The sequence below is a fragment of the Sebastes umbrosus genome, chromosome 9, assembly GCF_015220745.1.
Source record: "Sebastes umbrosus isolate fSebUmb1 chromosome 9, fSebUmb1.pri, whole genome shotgun sequence".
NCBI lineage: Eukaryota > Metazoa > Chordata > Actinopteri > Perciformes > Sebastidae > Sebastes > Sebastes umbrosus.
In genome coordinates this window covers 20,526,533-20,545,392 of record NC_051277.1, presented here as the reverse complement: position 1 = coordinate 20,545,392, position 18,860 = coordinate 20,526,533, and the positions used below count along the sequence as shown (strand labels likewise).

Here is an 18,860-nt window from a genome sequence, read left to right as displayed (position 1 = left end):
CCTCTCCTCCGGCAGGTTGGGATGAGAGAGAGGGACCGGCCCTGATGTTGATGAAGAGCAAACAAGCCTGTGCTCCATGATCACTGCTACTGCTGCTGCTTCTGCTTCTGCTGCTGCTGTTGCAGAGGTCCACGGCAGACTCTCGCTGCAGCGGAGATGACGAGCAGGAGGAGGAGGAGGAGGAGAGACGAAGACGGGGAGGGAATCCTGCAGAGAAATCCTCATCCGTCTCTCCTCCTCCTTCGTTATTAGCTGTTTATTAATTGTTGGCGTGGATATTGGATATGCTAGCTAGGACAGGGGATGCAGAAGCAGCTCTTGATCAGTGATGCAGAGTCTCAGACAAAAAAGCTTCGAGACTTCTGCTGATGATGTAGGTGGGCTATAAATAGGCTGTTATTTTTACCCCTGCCATTTTGGCCTCATTTCCGCTTTTCCCCTGTGCTTCCTCTGCCACCGTGATGATTTAGTGTCAGTGATGGTGATGATGGTGAGTGATGGTTGGCTGGCTGGTGAGCACAACATCCCAGCAAGTTGTGGCCATAAAAGGGGTAAACTAGGACAGATATAAGACTCCTGTGTTAATCCCCCAGTGCACCATGGCCCTGCTAACTGGCTCTTACATAAGAGCCCAGAGAGCAAGAAAAACGAGGCAGAGAGAGCGAGACAGAGAGTCTGAGTGTGTGAGAGAGAAAGGCTGTGCGTCTCTACATCTCAAAAAATGAAATCCTAAACGTGCCAGGCTTGACCCAGGGGAGCTGCAAGTCTTATGTAGACGGATTTCAAATAAACTTTTGCTCTTAATTATTAAAGACAGAGCACTCTTCAAGATAAGTTTATAGTTGTGATGAAGTTAAGAGGCGAAAGATATTGTGATTTAGTTTTTACTCCCTCTGCTCCATGGCACAACAGTTTATCCTAGCTTATGCTTTGAAACGTTGCTAAAATGTTTTTTAGACCGGCTCAAAAGTGGGCACAACACTTCCCCTTTAAGATACAAAAGAAATGTTTTTTTTGCTGTTTATACATTGAAAAACTATCTATCTATCTATCTATCTATCTATCTGTCTGTCTGTCTGTCTGTCTGTCTGTCTGTCTGTCTATCTTTCTATCTATCTCACCACGTAGGGTTGGCGATATGATGATTATATATGTTACCTATATAGGAAAATAATCTTGCAGGGCTGATTCATGGCAATATTGGACATTATATATGAGTTTTGCAACAATATGATAAAGTAAAGTATTTAATTTACTGTATGAAGCTAAAACAGACATCTGCCTGACTGTTTTATTTATATCCATAAAAAGGTTCTCCATTTATCTTCCAGAAATGTTGCTATATCATGGGATATTCCTTATAAAATTACATATTATTATATATTTGTAGTTAGCTTTGTGGGCCAAACACACCATTGGACTCCCACCGGCTACTAACAGCTAACTAGCTTTACTCCTACTGACATGAGGAGACACGCTCTGTTGTAGTCAGCGCTCGCTTCAGTTTGTCTTTTGCCAAGCCATAAATACATACGTATGTACATACAGTCAGTGACAGTATAAAACAGTCAATGAAATATGTTGTCCATGAAATATGCTTCCAAAAAGTGTGAATCACTGCAACCATTAGAGGTCCTTTACAGTCGTAAAAGAGGCTGATGGGTCCAGTAGTATGCAAGTTTAGCTGTGGACAGACAGACAGAGATGTACACACATGCACACACTCACTCACGAAGGCACGCACACAACCGAATACATAATCTCCTGGCGAGATAACTATAAATGAATGGAGCACTAAAGCCATAAATTGATGATAGTAACCAGCCATGACAAGGCATACACAAGGTCAACCTATACTGGGAATTCTCCCACAGGCTGCTATTATTATTAATGGTCGCATGATGCGCTCATGTTATATCAATCAGTGTGTGCGTGCATGTGTGTGTGCATGTGTGTGTGCACGTGTGTGTGCATGTGTGTGTGTGGGGGTGGGTGGTTTTACTAGTCTAGGATGCTAGATTTAGTCCCAGTAGTTAAATTGTGTGTCCAGTCTCTCTCAGACAGCCTCGGGGGTTTGGCACGGCCGGGTGCCAGCCCGTCTCAGCTCTGGCCAACTTGTCGTGTGTAAAACAGGAAGTACGTCGCTCTGAGTGAACCTGTCGGACGTGGCTGGCTCACACTCAGCGACTCTTTATTACAGGATTGTGTGGTGATTGTGAGGTTGAACCCTCTTCTTGTTTTATCTACTTAAAAAAGAAACCAGGGTTGTGTCCCAGTTCCATACTAATTGTATATAGTATGTACTCATTTTAATAGTACAGTACATGTTCTTGCAACTAGCTTAAAGGAATAAATGTACTTTTTGTAGCATTTTGTACTAATAGGGAATGATGCAATACGTGCACTGATGGACGACAGTACAATTTCACTATTTTTTTGCATTGCATTGTGGGACAATAGTGAACATCAACAGCACGAAACAAATTAATTAAGTATTTTTGGTAACACTTTATTTTACAGGTCCACACATTTCATGATAATTGGGTGATAATTAGCAAGTAACCTTTTTGAAATTTCTTTGGAATTACTGCCAAATTACATTTACAATATTTACCTTAACATTTATCGAAGATTACTAACTATATGCTAAAGTAGCATGTAATGGTTAAAATAGGGCCCTTAGGCTTGAGAAGCGGCTGTGCGCTGCTCTTCATCGGAGGTGGAAAACCAAAACTAATAGAAGACACTTCTGATCAGTCACAAATCTCACTATTGTGTGACTTATTGTCTACACAGATGTAACCTGGTAGCTAATGTAATGATTCAGGGAGATTTTTAAGAAATTTCATATAAGTTATTTGCTAATTATTATCTATTTATCAGCAGACATGGAAATAAAGCTTTTCAATTAACTTGGTATTCTTTTCCTGGAAATGTATTAAATAAATTACCAGCTATTGAGAAATAGCGGAATATAGTTATGAAATAATGTTTATAATAAAGTCATTTTCGATATATTTTCAGGTACATATTGGGGTAATTTGGCAGTAATTCCAAAGAAATTTCAAATAGGTTATATACCAATTATCACCTAATTACCATGGAATTTGCAGACCTGTAAAATGAAAATCTTTTTTGTACACTTAAAGGTAGGGTGGACGATGTTGGTAAGCTAGCATAATTTGAAAGCAGCATCGCCTCAGGAGCTCCGTCTACACCCGACAACGCCACACACACATGCACGAGCACCGCCGCATTGTAACTACTTCACAGACACAGAGCGGAGAGAGGACCTCAACTCAACAACGCTACTTCATGACAAGTAACCGCGGCAGTTTTACTTTTTGCCGAGTTTTCTCTTCCATTCTCCAGGAAACATGCGGCAGCGACGCGCTTTGAGTTCAGGCTGGTGCACACCCAGGTTAGAGTACCAGCAGGGAGGCAGGGAGGCATCTGATTGGTTCTTTCCAAGCGCACCGCGAGGCAGTGATTGGTAGATGTTTGTACAGGATTACAGCAGCTACAGATGACGGCTCTTTTCCGGTCCTTTGTCAGAGCTCATCAGTAATGGATCGCTGTCGGGGTGTAAAGACCATTTCAACCAATATAACAAATAGTGTAAACTGGATAACATCGTCAACCCTGCCTTTAATTTTGTCACTTTTCCAGTGTGAACACATTGCATACTTAAAACCTGCTTGTAATTAGTTTGTAGTATGGACTTGGGACCTAGCTCAAGTGTTAAAGAGCTTTAAAATGCTGCAAACTCGAAAGATAATGCTAATGTCAAAGTCCAGAATCCCTGGATGTCTGTGGACATGTGATTGAGGAAAAAAATGTCTCACTCGGTAAATCAATTGCTACGAAAATTAATAAATGTATTAATTGAACCTTTATTTATACCGGGTTGTCCAATGAGAGCAGTTTAGTCTCCCTTTCATAACTATCACTGTCACTATTTAATAAAGGCAAAAAGCCAAAAAACAAAACTTGCAAAAACTGCTAACAAAATATAAGGATAAAATGATCAAAGGGCATCAAACTAGCAATAAACTGGGCTGTTGTTGTTGTTGCTTTGTAGGCCAGTGCCAGGATGAGAGGGGTTTAAACATACCAGGGTGGAAATGGTGGAAGGAGAAGCACTGTGAGTTAGTTGCAGGGACCAGCAGGAGGTTTCTTTAGAGACCCTCAGAACAGGAAATACAGAGCGAGACTACTGGCTATGAGCGACTGATACACCCACAGATTGTGGAAATGATTTGGGCTCAGCAGAAGTGGATCATTTTTTTTACTTGTAAATATATTTTTTCAGCAAACTTCTACTAGCATTTGATTTTGAGTTCATCATGATTCACCTATTTGATCACATTTTCCATTTGAACCTGTTGTTTTTGGAGGAATGGTTCTGTATCAGGGGCTGCTCAGTTATAAGGATTTGTCATCATCCTGCTTTGACATCATTCTCTGTGTTGAAGGTCAAATGAAATGCACCGGGCTTTTTGGCCAGCTCTTTGACGAATCCTATATTTTCCATCCCACTCTGTGTGTAGGATCACCACAACTGCAGCCTGCATGATGGACCTGCGCCGCTACCCTCTAGATGAGCAAAACTGCACCCTGGAGATTGAAAGCTGTAAGTACCGTTGTCCCTGACAACCAGCTCTCACGCCCACACGTAGACGTAGAATTAAACAGATCCCACGTACGCATGCAGCTCTGAAATCTGGTTTGAAAACAGTCTGCCGGGCCCGGTGGCGGCAAGGTAGAAGGAAGGTTGATAAGACCGCATGTAAAATGCTGAGAAAGGCTGATGAGATATCAAGAGATACGCATCAAGAAGAGGAACATCACTAATGGCTCACTGACTGATAACATCCAGCCTAATTAATTCAACTCCAACTGCAGTGGCTTCCCAAGGCGAGGAGGAGCCTGATTAGGTCCAGTGTTTCAGGGGTGTGCTGATAGTGGATGTTATGTGTAGCTTCCTCCCGAAACTGCCTCCATGTTTGTACACTACAAAGAGCTCATTTCACATGGAGTTTGTAATTGTACGTGATCCTGCGTTCTCGAGTCGAGGGAGGGAGGGAGTGTGGAGGAACATGAGAAGGAAAGACGAGGTCCTCTGCATGTTTTATCTGGGTCCCCGGAGAAAAGGATTATGGGGCTGGGATGTGGTGTAGGGCTCAGTCTTTCCGGGTTTGATCACGCTACTGCCAGCAGCGTTAAGCAGCACAAAAAAACAGCGCGGGTCAGAACCGCCTCTCGCTGCTCCTCTCCCATTATGCTCGCCATCTCTCTCCTCATCACTCTCTTTCCGTTTCTCATCTCCTTTCTTTGCACAGTCTCATCCTCGTCTTTTTTTTTTCTCCCAGTCTTTTTATCTCTCTCTCTCCATCACTCATGCTCTCTTTTTTTTTTTTTTTTTCCTCCTCTCTCAGGCAGCCCAACACAAAATGCACACACACACACACACACACACTCCCTCCCCACACACACACACACAGCTCCAGTTTGATCACCAGGCAGTATCTGCTCTCATATGGATTAACTGGCAATGGTTTTAACGTTGGAATCGCTTCATGCCAGAGCATGCTATTTTATTCAGACTAATGAGCCCAGAGAACTCTCACTTCCCTTGATAAACTTGATGCATTTTTAACAGACACAAGTCTTAAAACCCCAGATCCTCCGATACATCAGCAGCTCACTGCTGTGGCTCAGACCACTGGTCTCACATGCTGGACTGCACTGAGCAATAATTGATTTCTACCTCCTCTCCAACACTATAGATCTATTGTAATCCATACATAGATACACATGCAAATACACACCCACGTACGTATGCATATCTTAGAGCTCATACTGCTTCGTCTCTCACATGACAGCCCAGGATGAATACTGTGATTTAATACATTGACATCTTTCCGAACAGAGACAATGGTCCAGAACTAATGGAGCTACAAACTGACTGACCAGTTATGCACGCGCCATAAAATGCTCCTTTACTACAGTCTTCGTGCCAATATTTCCCTTTCCCAAACTCCTCGACACCCTCCTAATCACAGCCTGATCATCATGGCTGATCAGAACTGAACTCATCAAAACAGCAGTATGGTGGACTCGGCCCTAATTGGGGTGATGCGGGGTTGCACAAGGCTGGGATGACGATAATGCAGGCGTGGAGGGAGAGCTTAGTGTATCTGCTGGTGTACGATTTCAACATCAATCACATTATGCCGCACAGCTGCACCAGGTTGTACTGGTAACAATTAAAGAACGAGGCTGGCGATAATCTATAATTTTCTAATTTTCAACAAATCCCATGAAAAGACCAAAAACAACGATTAATTGATTCTACTAATAAGTATTGTTTGCGTAGCCAAAGTCTACTTTATTCCTCTGTTTCATAGACCTCCATTGTTGTAAATACTCAATAGAGCACCAAATTAAATGTGGACTAATCCGCATCTGAAAATAGTCCCCAACAAACACAGAATTTACTCCTGTTTGAGTTTGCTAAAAGCTACAGCGCCCAGCTGTATAGGAAATTATTTTCCCTTTTTTTCTTTTTTAAAGGTACAGTGTGTAGGATTTGGCAGTATCTGGTGGTGTGGTTGCAGATTGCAACCAACTGAATACCCTTCTGCTCACTCCTCCCTTTCCAAGACTGCGGTAACAAGTGCAAAACCGTGGTAACGGCATTCATCTCGCTCAGAAGCCATCCTTACCACAATAACACTACTTGAAGAGCAACGAAATTCAAACAGCGGCTGGCGGTACCACAGTTTTGCACTCTGCGGTGCAGGTTAACGCAGTTTCACGAGCATGTCGGAGAACTACGGTGGCCTTCAGGTGATGTAAAAAAGGCTCTCTCTAGAGCCAGTGTTTGGTTTGTCCATTCTGAGTTAACATGGCGGAGCAACATGGCGGACTCAGTAAAGATTCAAGATTCAAGACAATTATAAAAGGAAATACTTTATACAAGGGCATATTAACAATATATACAGGCATATTAAGAACATATGTATTAAGAATATATACAGTATATACAGTATAAGATATATTTTTGTGTAAGAATGTGTCGTATGAATTATCTATTTAAAAGTCTGATGGCCTGGAGGAAAAAACTGTTCCTCAGTCTGCTGGTGTGAGTCCTGGGGGTCCTGTATCTTCTACCAGAGGGCAGGAGGGAGAACAGGCTGTTGTGGGGGTGTGTCGTGTCCTTAATGACCCTCGGGGACTTCCTGAGGCACCGCTGGGTGTAAAGCTCCTGCAGGCTGGGCAGCTCGCACACCCGGTGATGTGTTGGGCCGAGCGCACCACCCTTTCCAGCGCCTTACGGTCCACGTTGGTGCAGCTGCCGTACCAGGTGGTGAAGCAGCCTGTCAGGAGGCTCTCTATGGTGCCCCGGTAGAAGTCCCTGAGGATTTGTGGTTTCAGTCTGAAAGTCTTGAGTCGCCTCAGAGCGTACAGTCTCTGCTGGGCCTTCCTGACTACAGCGGTGGTGTGGGTGGCCCATGTCAAGTCCTTATGGATGTTGACACCCAGGTATTTAAAGGTGTCCACCCTCTCCACCGCTGTGCCGTTGATGGTGACTAGGGGGTGAGTGCAAAGGTAAAGCTCTCTATGTAGATATGAAGGGCTCATTCTAAGCTAACAAAAACACAAGGATTCTTAGTTTCAGGTGATTATACACTAATGGAAACATAGTTATGAATATTATATTCCATTTCTGCTAATAGATGCCCCGAAATGTTACACACTGTTCCTTTAAAGAAAACTATATATTTGTGACCTGTTGTTCAAGATGTACATCTTCAATAGGAAGCTGAGTGAAACAGACAGGATAAGTAAGTCAGAATTTGTAAAGAGATAATAACACATTGTTGGTATTGTTTTTTTCATGGGATTTGTTGGGAATATAGAATAATGGCAACCTTAACCTTTTCAGAGCAGACATGTTGACATATCTTACACAGATGTAAATAGTGAGATTAAGAGTCTTGGTGTTGCGCACGCAGGTTCATGTAGAACGCAGCCATTGTTGATACTGTTAAAGCACCTGTGCTATGCCTACTACGACAAGTCAAAATGTCTGCTGTGAAAAAGGCCTATGGCTGAAGTTAGCTGCCTGTCCAACCAATAACAACCCAACACGAGCACCGTGACTGACTTCACCTTGAATGCCGCAGCAACAAAGAATTGTGTGTTAATTTTTAAAAATCAAAGCCTCGCAGTTTAATTATTCATCACATCTGAATAGGTCATTGCCTCTATTTTGAGTGCGAGGCAGACAAAGTAGAACTCTGAGCGATGTGAGGGAGAACAGAGATGGCTGCTCCCGGTTCGCCTGCGTCGCTGTTCATGTCAGAGGCAGTCTGCAACACTGGAGTCCCCCAACTGCAACGGTTTGCATCCATGTGCAACAAACACATCGAGCTCCAAATCTCTGCTGTGTTATGTAGCTTTAAACTAGCATGTGAGTTGCTACTGCAGAATATTTCGTCCCATTCATTCATCCATTTTCTCTATAAACCCCCAGAAGATCCCCATATAAACTCGGAAAACAAAGTTCGGAAACTTGTGTTTGGTGGATTATTTCTCTGTTGTTACAATGCTAATGGTCATTGTATTTTACATCGGTGGAAAGCCTGTTTAATTACCTTCGCAATGATGTCCAACTTGTAAGGATCATGCATTTGTGGGATGAGCAGCACAGCTGATTATGTGCGCCCAAGTAAAATTTGCCAAAATGCTCCGTCAATTGTAAACAGTGTATTCTCCTGTTGGTATTGACTCTTGTTTTGAGTTGTTTGGTGGATTGGATGATTGAACTCTCTATCAGTAACAAGGAACAAACAAGACATAGATATGGGATCGCCACTGGCTGCAGAATCTCATCCCGATATCTCACTGCATTGAGATGGCCTTCAATGATGACGAGCCTTGATTTGCCAGTGAGGGAGATGCCGCCCCACACCATGACACTGCCCCCACCAAAAGCTGTTACTCCATCGGTGCAACAATCAGCATAGCAGGAGAATGCACTGTTTAGCATTGGCAGAGAATTTTGGCAAATTTCACTTGGGCGCTACCCACATAATCAGCTATGCTGCTCATCCCACAAATGCATGGTCCTTACAAGTTGGACGTCATTGTGAAGGTAAATAAACAGGCTTTCCAACGATGTAAAATACAATGACCATTAGCATTGTAACAACAGAGAAATAATCAACCAAACACAAGTTTCCAAACCTTTTTTTCTGAGTTTATGTGCAGTCCTGTAGAAATTGTTTTACACTGAAAAGCATCAGGGAAGTTTCAAAGCTTTTTACCTTTAAGTGACTCACCAGACATCACTTTTCAAATTTAAATGTTGTTTTTAAGGGTTATTCTCCAACGCATACAAAAATATTTAAAATCAATGTCCTACCTTGCAGTAACAGCCATTGTTTCAAGTTGATGTAAGTAGGTTATGAAGACAAACCTGCTTGAGATCGTGATCAAACACAGTGAGCATGTAGCTATATTTATTTGTGAACGTGTTTGTATTGGTGATGCACTTGAGGAGGACAGAGCAAGGCCCCAGTTAAACGGCGGTACTACAACTTCTGTGTCCGTCACGCGACGTCTTCTTTTGACCCCTCAAATGTACTTTGTGACCCCATGTGGGGGTCTCGACCTCCAGGCTGGGAACTACTGCTCTAGAAAATGGTGAGTGGTATTTGTAGTGAATGAGCTAAAACACACAAAACCACTGACATTGACATTTAACATTACCGCACTACATTATGATGTATTATAGACCATTACTGGGAGATGATAATGATAATTTCTCTTCGGTTTTTCCTCTGCAGATGGCTACACCACAGATGATATTGAGTTTTACTGGCGGGGAGGAGACAACGCCGTGTCCGGGGTCGACAGAATAGAGCTGCCACAGTTCTCTATTGTCGAATATAACCTCATCTCTAAGAATGTGGTCTTCTCTACAGGTACACAAGAGTCAACTCTGTCTCTGGTCATTTGACTTTGTAGCAGCAGGTGCACTGGCTGCTACGCTGAGCTGGAAACAGGTTTTTACTGTAAATGAAAAACATTCTATAGTTTAACATTAAAATCCACACATGCACAAAAACGTCAGATATGGCAGGCTCCCTGGTGTCAAGGAAAATATAGCTTTTAGTGAGCGTCATTGAGGAAAATCTATTTCTATTCCTCTCTCCCTGTGCCTCCTTCAGGTTCCTACCCCCGCCTGTCCCTCAGCTTCAAACTGAAGAGGAACATTGGTTACTTCATCCTGCAGACATACATGCCTTCCATCCTGATTACCATCCTCTCCTGGGTCTCCTTCTGGATCAACTACGACGCCTCGGCTGCCAGAGTGGCCCTGGGTAGGAACGCCTTGCCACCGCTGAACACTGACCCTGGGAAATAACCCAAAGCTAAATGATAACTGAGCATAAAAAGAGCCATTTAACATAGATTGAGCCTTTCGCATTTCGACGTGCTTTAGATCTATACATGATTGTGTCTGCCTGATTGCTTTATTTTCCCAGCATTTACTTTTTTTCTCATTAGCTCTAAGCATGTGAGTGATAGCAGTGTGTGATAGGCTGCCTGGCTAAATGTCTGTTGTTCAGAGATGACTATATGCATGACTCATGCAGAGCGAGATGCGCTGCAGCTCGACCTTGAAGCGTGCTGTCTTTCTCTCTGCCTGTCTGTCTATCGGAGCCTCTCATTGGTCGGAGATCCCAGCTTATCAGAGCCAGATCACAGCTAAATTTCAGCCTAACGAAAGGTGGAAACATTTGCTCAAATGCACATTTTAATGTTTTTACACAAATGTCAAACTGATGCTGAAATGAAAGCCCACTTTAGTGTTAAACTTGGGTATGACAGGTCGGAGCAGCACAGGAAATGGTTTTGAGCTTTGTGTGTGTCCTTCTTGTCACACACCATTTGTTTTCTGGAGTGGGACACATGCGGGTTGGAGCCCCAGACGGTGCGTTCAGAGGGTAACGTGATTTAAAGATCTGTCTCCGCTCAGTGTCCTGAGAGCGTGCAGCGAGCGAGCGCAGCCAATGAGAGATGAGGCTCCGTGCTACAGTGACACTGCTGGCTTCTGGGTTATTTATAATACGTGTGAATCTGACCAAATGCAGATTGTGCATGCAGATGACTAATGTATCAAACACAGTGTGTGCATGTCAAAAAAAACTGGTGAATTGTGCTGTAACTAATAGCAGATGTTTACAATGTGCTTTTATATAGCCTACAGTTTGTTCCGTGTCCATTTGAATACATGATTGGATGTAAACCTTATGAAACACACACCCACACACACAGTTTCAGTCTCAAGAGGTTTCCAGGGATCTTTTTATCCATATGGGTTCACATTACTTCAGGCCTGTCTGTTTGCTATAAATAAATGCTATATAATGTATGTGATTAACACAAATGCTCATGTTCACAAGCACATACTCAAATCCTTTTGAAGATGAGCACCTGATCTCAGTCATTTTGATGTAAGGCAAATTGTGATGAAACAAGACACATTTGTTCATTCACTACGTCCTTTGTAATGGACACTCAGTAGTTAACTGAGTAGTGAGCATTAATTTAGATTTCGGACACTTATCTGCATTTTATGTCGTAAAAAATGATAAGATCAGCATGCTAACAGGTTCACAAGGACATGCTGATATGCTGACTTTAGCAGGTATAATGTTTACCATGTTCATCATCTTAGTTTAGTGTGTTAGCATGCTGACATTTCCTAATAGAGCGCTACAGGGATGATGTACCCGGAAGTTAGACTCACACGGGTTCCCTCGACAAAAAGCCAATAGGGTTTTTGCATTGGGTTTTAGATTATTGCAGAAAATAAACTCTGTGGTAAACAAAGGTTTATGATACTTGCACGTTTTGTTCTGTAAGATAATCTCCGTAAATGAACACCACTTTTATGATTTTTAAAGTTTGAATGCAGTTGCTAGAAGTAAAAAGCTAACATTAGGCTATAAACAAACAAACACACCACGGTCGCATGATTTCATTTAACCACTTGTTAGTAACCGCCTTTTTGAAGACACGTAAAGGCTTCAAAATTCACGAGTGGGATATTTACTGACGTATTTTATGTCGTAGAATAAAATGTTAAAATCTCTTAAGCTTGTGTTAAACACAGACCTTATTTTATCTAACTAAAAACCCATGAAAAAAACCCATTGTCTTCGAGACGAGGGAACCGGAAGTGTTAAAATGCTAACTCACTTCCGAGTTTTAGGCTGGAGTTAGGAGGCTGGGTCACGTGCGGACATGGGTCCTGAGGTATGGGGTATAACACATGAGCAGTGTAACAGAAGCTGCGGTCGTGCGTTGCGATTGGCTCAATTTCGGCGAGTGCAGACGAGATTTTACTGCGCATGTGTTATACCCCCAAAGATATGACGCGTGACCCAGCCTCCTTTATATAGGCCTTGGTTTTAGGACTCATTCCTGCAGCACTCTATAAGCACTAAACACAAAGTACAGCTGAGGCTGATGGGAATGCTATTAGTTTTGCAGGTATTTGGTCATAAGGTATTGGAGAAATTAAAATTTTGGCCTGATGATGGCAATAGATAAAAAGTTAATGAATCACCAAAATGAATATGATTCATCATGGGGAGCACATGAATGTTTGTACTAAATTTCATGGCCATCCAACCGACACTGTCAGTAAAGAAAAAGGTAATGCCTGCACACTACTCCATGCCACAACTTGTATTGACTACGTTTTGATCTTACTTGGATCTTTGTCAGGTCAAAATGTTGATTGACGTTACCTTATTTTTTACTGACACTGTTCTGATAGCCTCGATGTGAATATAATACACTCAAAACCACAAATGTCAACCTGCTGGTGGCGCTAGAGGAAAAGTCAGGGAAACACCAAAGTCAGTTGGACTCATCCTCTGGGGACCATGCATGTCTGTACGAAATGTCATCTTAATGCATCCAGTAGTTGTTGACATATTTCAGTCTGGATCAAAGTGTTGGACGACGGATCAACATTACCGAGAGCAATGCAGCTAACATGGCTAAAAATCATAACTTTTAGTCAAACTAACAACCTTGTGTTTTTTTTCCTGTACAGAAGATGTTAAAAATGTCTTTCAGTGTCTAAAGACTTCACTTTCTTTCTAAACGTGTGACCTGTGGTATCCAGGGATCACTACGGTGCTGACCATGACCACCATCAACACCCACTTGCGAGAGACGCTCCCAAAGATCCCCTACGTGAAGGCTATTGACATGTACCTGATGGGCTGCTTTGTGTTTGTCTTCCTGGCCCTGCTCGAGTACGCCTTCGTCAACTACATCTTCTTCGGCCAGGGCCCCCAGCGGCAGAAGAAGGCGGCCGAGAAAGCGGCCGTGGCCAATAACGAGAAGCTGAGACCCGACCCCAACAAGGTACGTGTGCAGGCAGACTTCCTCTAGAGGTATCTGTGCTGTCAGTTAATGTGTGTGTTTGTTTCTGTGGGAGCAAAATGACTTCTTCTCCTCTCAAGGTCAATGTGATGCTGTGATCAATGCTTGATGTCCTTTACCAGCACTCTTTACTCCTGCTCTAGCTCTCCGTTTCTCACTGGTTTAGCCTTGTGTATCAACTTTATTACTTATACTAGGATCTGAAAGAGTGAATGCAGAAGCAATGATTGGCTTATATTTTTATCTCCATATATTTGTGTGTCTCTCAAAGGGCAAGGCGCCTTGGAAAACAATCCCTGGCTGTGGTGCCAAAGCCTTCCCTTTAAATTTTACACAGCTGCTAACGTTAGCAGGAACAACAGCAACATAAAACCAATAAAACACCCTTTCCTTCTGAGTGTGGCAAGCTACGATTTCCCCCTAAGTAACAGTGCTGATTTTGTATGCTTGCAGTGGCTGGTGGGAAATGTAGTTCAGAGAGATGATGCTCTGTATGCCAGAATGAAACAGAGGGAAATTGACGCATATGACTCGATGTGGGATCCCATCTTTGTGGACGATGCCGCATTAGGACTAGGCGAGCAAAGAAATAAGGTACTGGAGGTTTTGAAAGTCAAAACTAACAATGTCATCAATCTGAATCAATCCCGATCAGAGGAAAATGCTGTAGTTTTATGTGCATTTCTTTGATTTCTATAGATTTTTAAGGCAACTTTGATCATCACTCCCACCATTGTGTTTTTCCCTCTCTTGGTTTGCTCTTCATGCATTTTCCTGACAAACATGGCTCGGCAGTTTGATTTCTGCAGGCGTTAATTTAACCTCAACTTGGGCTGTACTTCCAAATTGATGGGAAATGACAAATATGGCAAGAGAGAAGAAAACATCAGTAGCTTCTCTTAAGATAATATTACAAATACTGTACAACCTCAAAGGTAATTGATAACTCTCTTAAGGCTAAGTGAAGCAATTGAAAAAAAAAAAAAAAATGGATCGTCATATAAGAGAAAGAGATCATTTGCAGTTTGATGAATAGTGCCAATTAAGTGGCTTCGCTTTCAAAGTGAGTTACACAAAAACAACAACCAGCTCCATTTACAGCGGGACAGGATTGGATTATAGGGACGTTTTTCCTCAGAAGTCAGGCTATGGATGAAGAAATGTTGATCCGAATTCACTTCCCTACAACGTCTTTCCTGACCTGCCACCCCCGAACCTTTTTAGCCTCTCCTCCATCTTTGCAAAGTCCTTTTACTAGTTCTCTCAACCTTCTCCTGTCACATTTTTTTCCTTTTGCTTTCTCTTGTTTTATTCAGTTTGTCTTGTGAATCGACAGAATTTTAACCAAACTCTGGTTGAAATTCTGAGATGACAATGAAGATTTCTCCATGAGAATTAGTTTGTGGAGTGCGTTGTGTGCTCTTCCAGGAATGTTATCTCATAGTCTTGTGCTCGTATTATCACTCAGATATTGATTGACAGATGATCAATGATAATAATTTAAAGTGATTCAAATTTCACTGTAAGTAACACAATTTTTGACTCATTTGCATTACCCATTATAGCACCTCATCACTATTTTTTACACAGTGAATGACTTAATGATCATTGTTGCTAATAATCATTTTGCTATAGACTTAGTTTGTAGATTTCCCCGTGGCAGTAACTTCTCATGTTCTCCACCTGTTTTTACACCCTCACACAGATGACTCCCGACGACAACATCCTGTTCAGCACCCTGGAGATGAAGAACGAGATGGGTGGTGGCGGGGATCTGTCCCGGGGCCTGGGAGCACCCGGAGACCCCCGCAACACCATGCTGGCCTACGATAGCTCAACGCTGCAGTACCGCCGGGCAGCCATGGCCCGCCAGAACTATGGCCATAGCGCCTTGGAGCGCCACGCCCAGAAGAAGTCGCGCCTACGGAGACGGGCCTCCCAGCTCAAGGTGAACATCCCAGACCTGTCCGACGTGAACTCTATCGACAAGTGGTCCAGGATGATCTTCCCCACCGTCTTCTCCTTCTTCAACGTCGTCTACTGGCTCTACTACGTCCATTAAACCCGGCGGCGCCCGGTGGCCAGCTTGCGAAGATGGAGGAGGGAGGGAGAAGGGGGGATTTAGGGAGGATGAGAGAAATCAGGAGAGAGAGAGATGATGTGAGAGAGAGAGAGAATGAGAGATAAACAGTGCACCGACTTTTTTTAGCTGGTTCATTTTAGAAAAAGCGAAGAGAATGCAAAGACTTTCGGATGGACTGCAGCAGCACCCAACACTCCAGTCAGACTCTTTTAGGATTTGGGAAACACCTTAAAACGACTGACAAACACTCGAAAAAGAAGAGCGAGTTTTAAAAAGACATAAATGGTGCCTGTTCCAGAATTTCAATATATCACTAATATTTGTCATTCGTAGCTTACTCTCTGTGGATCAAATATTTATGCTTGTGTTTGCATATACTTTAAGGATTTGTTTTGTTTAGTATCTATTTACTTCGTAGCCGAGCTGTCTGCATCCAGGAAAGCTTTATAAATGATTTTAAAGGAGTCATCCTTGATAGTCTATTTTCCTATAATTACTGTATATCAAAAACATCCTTTAAAAGCATGCTTATGTTTGATTTCATTTGCATCTCAGTCATGATGACGATGGAGCGCAAAGCGATTTTTAGTTTCACTAGTTGAGCTTAGTCTGTCAGTTACCATTTTGCAGCTTTGGCTTTAGGATGATGGCTCACCTGGGTGGATGGTTGGAGCATCGCTGGATGACAACAGGTGGACAGCAGGGGGCGCTCTTTTCTCTGCACATCCCTGTGGGGTTTTAATGGTGCCAATGCTGAGCAGGAAAAGCTTCCTCAGGTTGTTGAAGGTCTCGTGTTATCTGGTGGAAGAGCGGGACTGTTGGACACTGACGCTTTGGCCAATTTTTTTTTGATTTGCTTTTTGCCTTGCTGACAGAATCAAGTCCATATCACCACGTGTTATTTTTTTAAAGAGAACATTTGACTCCTCAGTAATCACTGCCATCGTGTGAGGAGCTTCAGAGTGGCTTTAACACGACATAAGCTGGTGTAAGAACTTTGCTAACAGGTGAGCTGAGTTTCATTGCGACCAGAGTTGCTGCATAAATATGGCAATCCACAATCATCATTACCAGTAGAACTGAATGATAGAAGTATGATGCGTTTCATTGTGATTAGGTTTCTGTTTTGAAAAACTGTAGATAAACATAAATCATGTTTAAAGAAAAAGAGATGATTCATTTTTATAAATCAATACTCGCATTATTGTGTAAATATTATGGATTTATTCTATTTAAATGGGTCTCTGTTGTTGTTTTTGCAGTTGAATTACAGATCAAATGTTCCATTCAGTCAAAAAAAAGAAAAGAGCAATTTAACTGAGGAAAAAGAAAAACACAATTCACAACTTTGCTGACTCTGTACTTTTGGGACTTTTCTCTCTTTTCTTTCTTTTTAATGGACTCTAAAAGCATCTACTTGCTGAAACTAAAGCACTTCCAGACACCAGTGACTTTTGGGTCAAGGTTTTGTTCTCCGGAGATGACTAAACAAGGACCCCACTATCCAGGCATTGAAGTCAGGCATATTTTGTACAAAGTTTCTGTAAATTCCAATTGTAATATTTCATAATGACTGTAAATATCTTGTGTAATGATTGTCAGCAATTATGAAGATGTATCTAAATTCAATTAAAACTCAATTCAGTCTATCACTTCAATAACAGAGTACATGGGTGGCGGTTTTATGTGTCCGGGATGAATGTGTTCACGATGACTGCTTGTCGGGCTCATGGCTGATTGAATGTCTGAATGAGTGAGTGAACAGCTAAACCCGACGCAGAGTGAGTGGGCAAGCGAGAGAAACAAATGTAGGGGTGAACAGAGAGATGTGAGGGCTGCAGCTGGGGACTATTGGCTGCATAATGGATGGAGAGGCAGAGCGAGAGGCCGCAGTGGCGGTCTGGGCTCGGCCGGGGTCTGAGCAGGGCAGAGCGCCGGCCCCAGCCTCAGGGGACATTAACGCAGAGAGCCATGGATATGGAGGCACTCTGTGGACTCAACTGTGGCCCGCTGGCTGCAGGGGCCAGAGCGCCTGCTACAAAAAAAAGACGGGAAGAGAAAGAAAATAAAGGGCAAGAAAGAGAGCCATCCATCCATGCCTCGACCTCTCCGTGCATCCTCCCCTCACTCAGCAAACCCACTGCACTGCACTTTCTCCCTGACCTGACCACTGTTACAGCCCTTAAATGGATGCTATTGAATATTTGATGGTGCAAAACACTGAATATTTAAAAAGAGATTTTGTTCTAGTAGGGCCTAATGTGCAGCTAATGTTTGATTTTGAACTTAAACAACCAGAAGAACACAATGAGATACCAACGGAGGGAGGATGTTTTAACTGAGGAAATATCTGATGAACAAATAAGCATAAAAGCAGGGAATGAGGATTTCGAGATTGTTCGATGGTTACCTTAAATATACAGTTTCTGGACTATTCTCATTGAGCTCAGGAAAATGGAGGTCTAAGTCTTAATTTTTGTCTTAAAACCACTGTGATGTCTGATGTGTGTTGTCTTTTACGTGGCTAGGGTTAGGGTTCTGGGGGGTTGAACCCTAACCCTAATCCTAGAGCGGGCACCAAAAGGGCTAGAGCTGGCTCTGATCATGTTTGAGGATTTTGTTTTTGAGATAACAGAAGAGACCCAGATAGGAATGAACGTGGCTTGTGTGTGTGTGTGTGTGTGTGTGAGATGCTTCTGGGTGTAAAAACTCTGAGTGCAATACTACCTAAAAAGGCAAAATGGTGTAAAAACTGATGTAACGCGACATGTAACCTTGTTCCAGGTTCCTCCATGCACTGGTAAGAAACAGCTCTACATTACTGTTCCCCTTCACTATAACAGATGTATTATCCCACTACAGTAGACAGATGGTTTGTGCTAAATTGGCCCTCTCTCTCTCTTTCTCTTTTCCTCTTTTCAAAAAGGGCATTAGTGTTGACATGTAAGAGAGGGGGGGGGACAAGGCAGATGCTTTCTACTTTGTAGTGTTTCCATGTCACTGGAGTAATTAGGAATGCACAGACCTCTGCTCTGTGGATTTGTGTGTGTGTGTGTGTGTGTGTGTGTGTGTGTGTTTTGTTTCCAATAGTGTGTTTTGTCCCTGTGTGTGTGTGTCTGTGTGGACTCACAGCTGCGCCACTGTGCAGTCGGCGTGCCAGCCAAGCCAAACCTAGCCAGAGCTGACTGGGACGGGTGAAAGGGTGAGTCTGGCACACACGCGTCACGCCACTCCCCTGCTATACACGAATTCGGATGGAAAAACACGCCGAACCACCCAGCAGAGATGAACCCGCCAG

The 18,860-nt window shown here is 42.9% G+C and overlaps 1 protein-coding gene across 2 annotated transcripts in view; it reads left to right on the top strand.

Moving 5' to 3' along the window:
- gabrb2a (gamma-aminobutyric acid type A receptor subunit beta2a) overlaps positions 1–17,230 on the top strand; it is a 37,905-nt gene extending 20,675 nt beyond the window's left edge. The window contains exons 5-10 of one of the 2 annotated variants that reach the window (XM_037780447.1): positions 4,551–4,633; positions 9,858–9,995; positions 10,242–10,394; positions 13,217–13,461; positions 13,933–14,073; positions 15,185–17,230. In XM_037780447.1, the coding sequence (XP_037636375.1) occupies positions 4,551–4,633; positions 9,858–9,995; positions 10,242–10,394; positions 13,217–13,461; positions 13,933–14,073; positions 15,185–15,541 (1,117 nt within the window). In that variant the 3' untranslated portion in view covers positions 15,542–17,230. The remainder of the gene's footprint in view (positions 1–4,550; positions 4,634–9,857; positions 9,996–10,241; positions 10,395–13,216; positions 13,462–13,932; positions 14,074–15,184) is intronic. The other variant, XM_037780448.1, reaches the window with a different exon arrangement.
- The last annotated feature ends 1,630 nt before the right edge of the window (positions 17,231–18,860 follow it).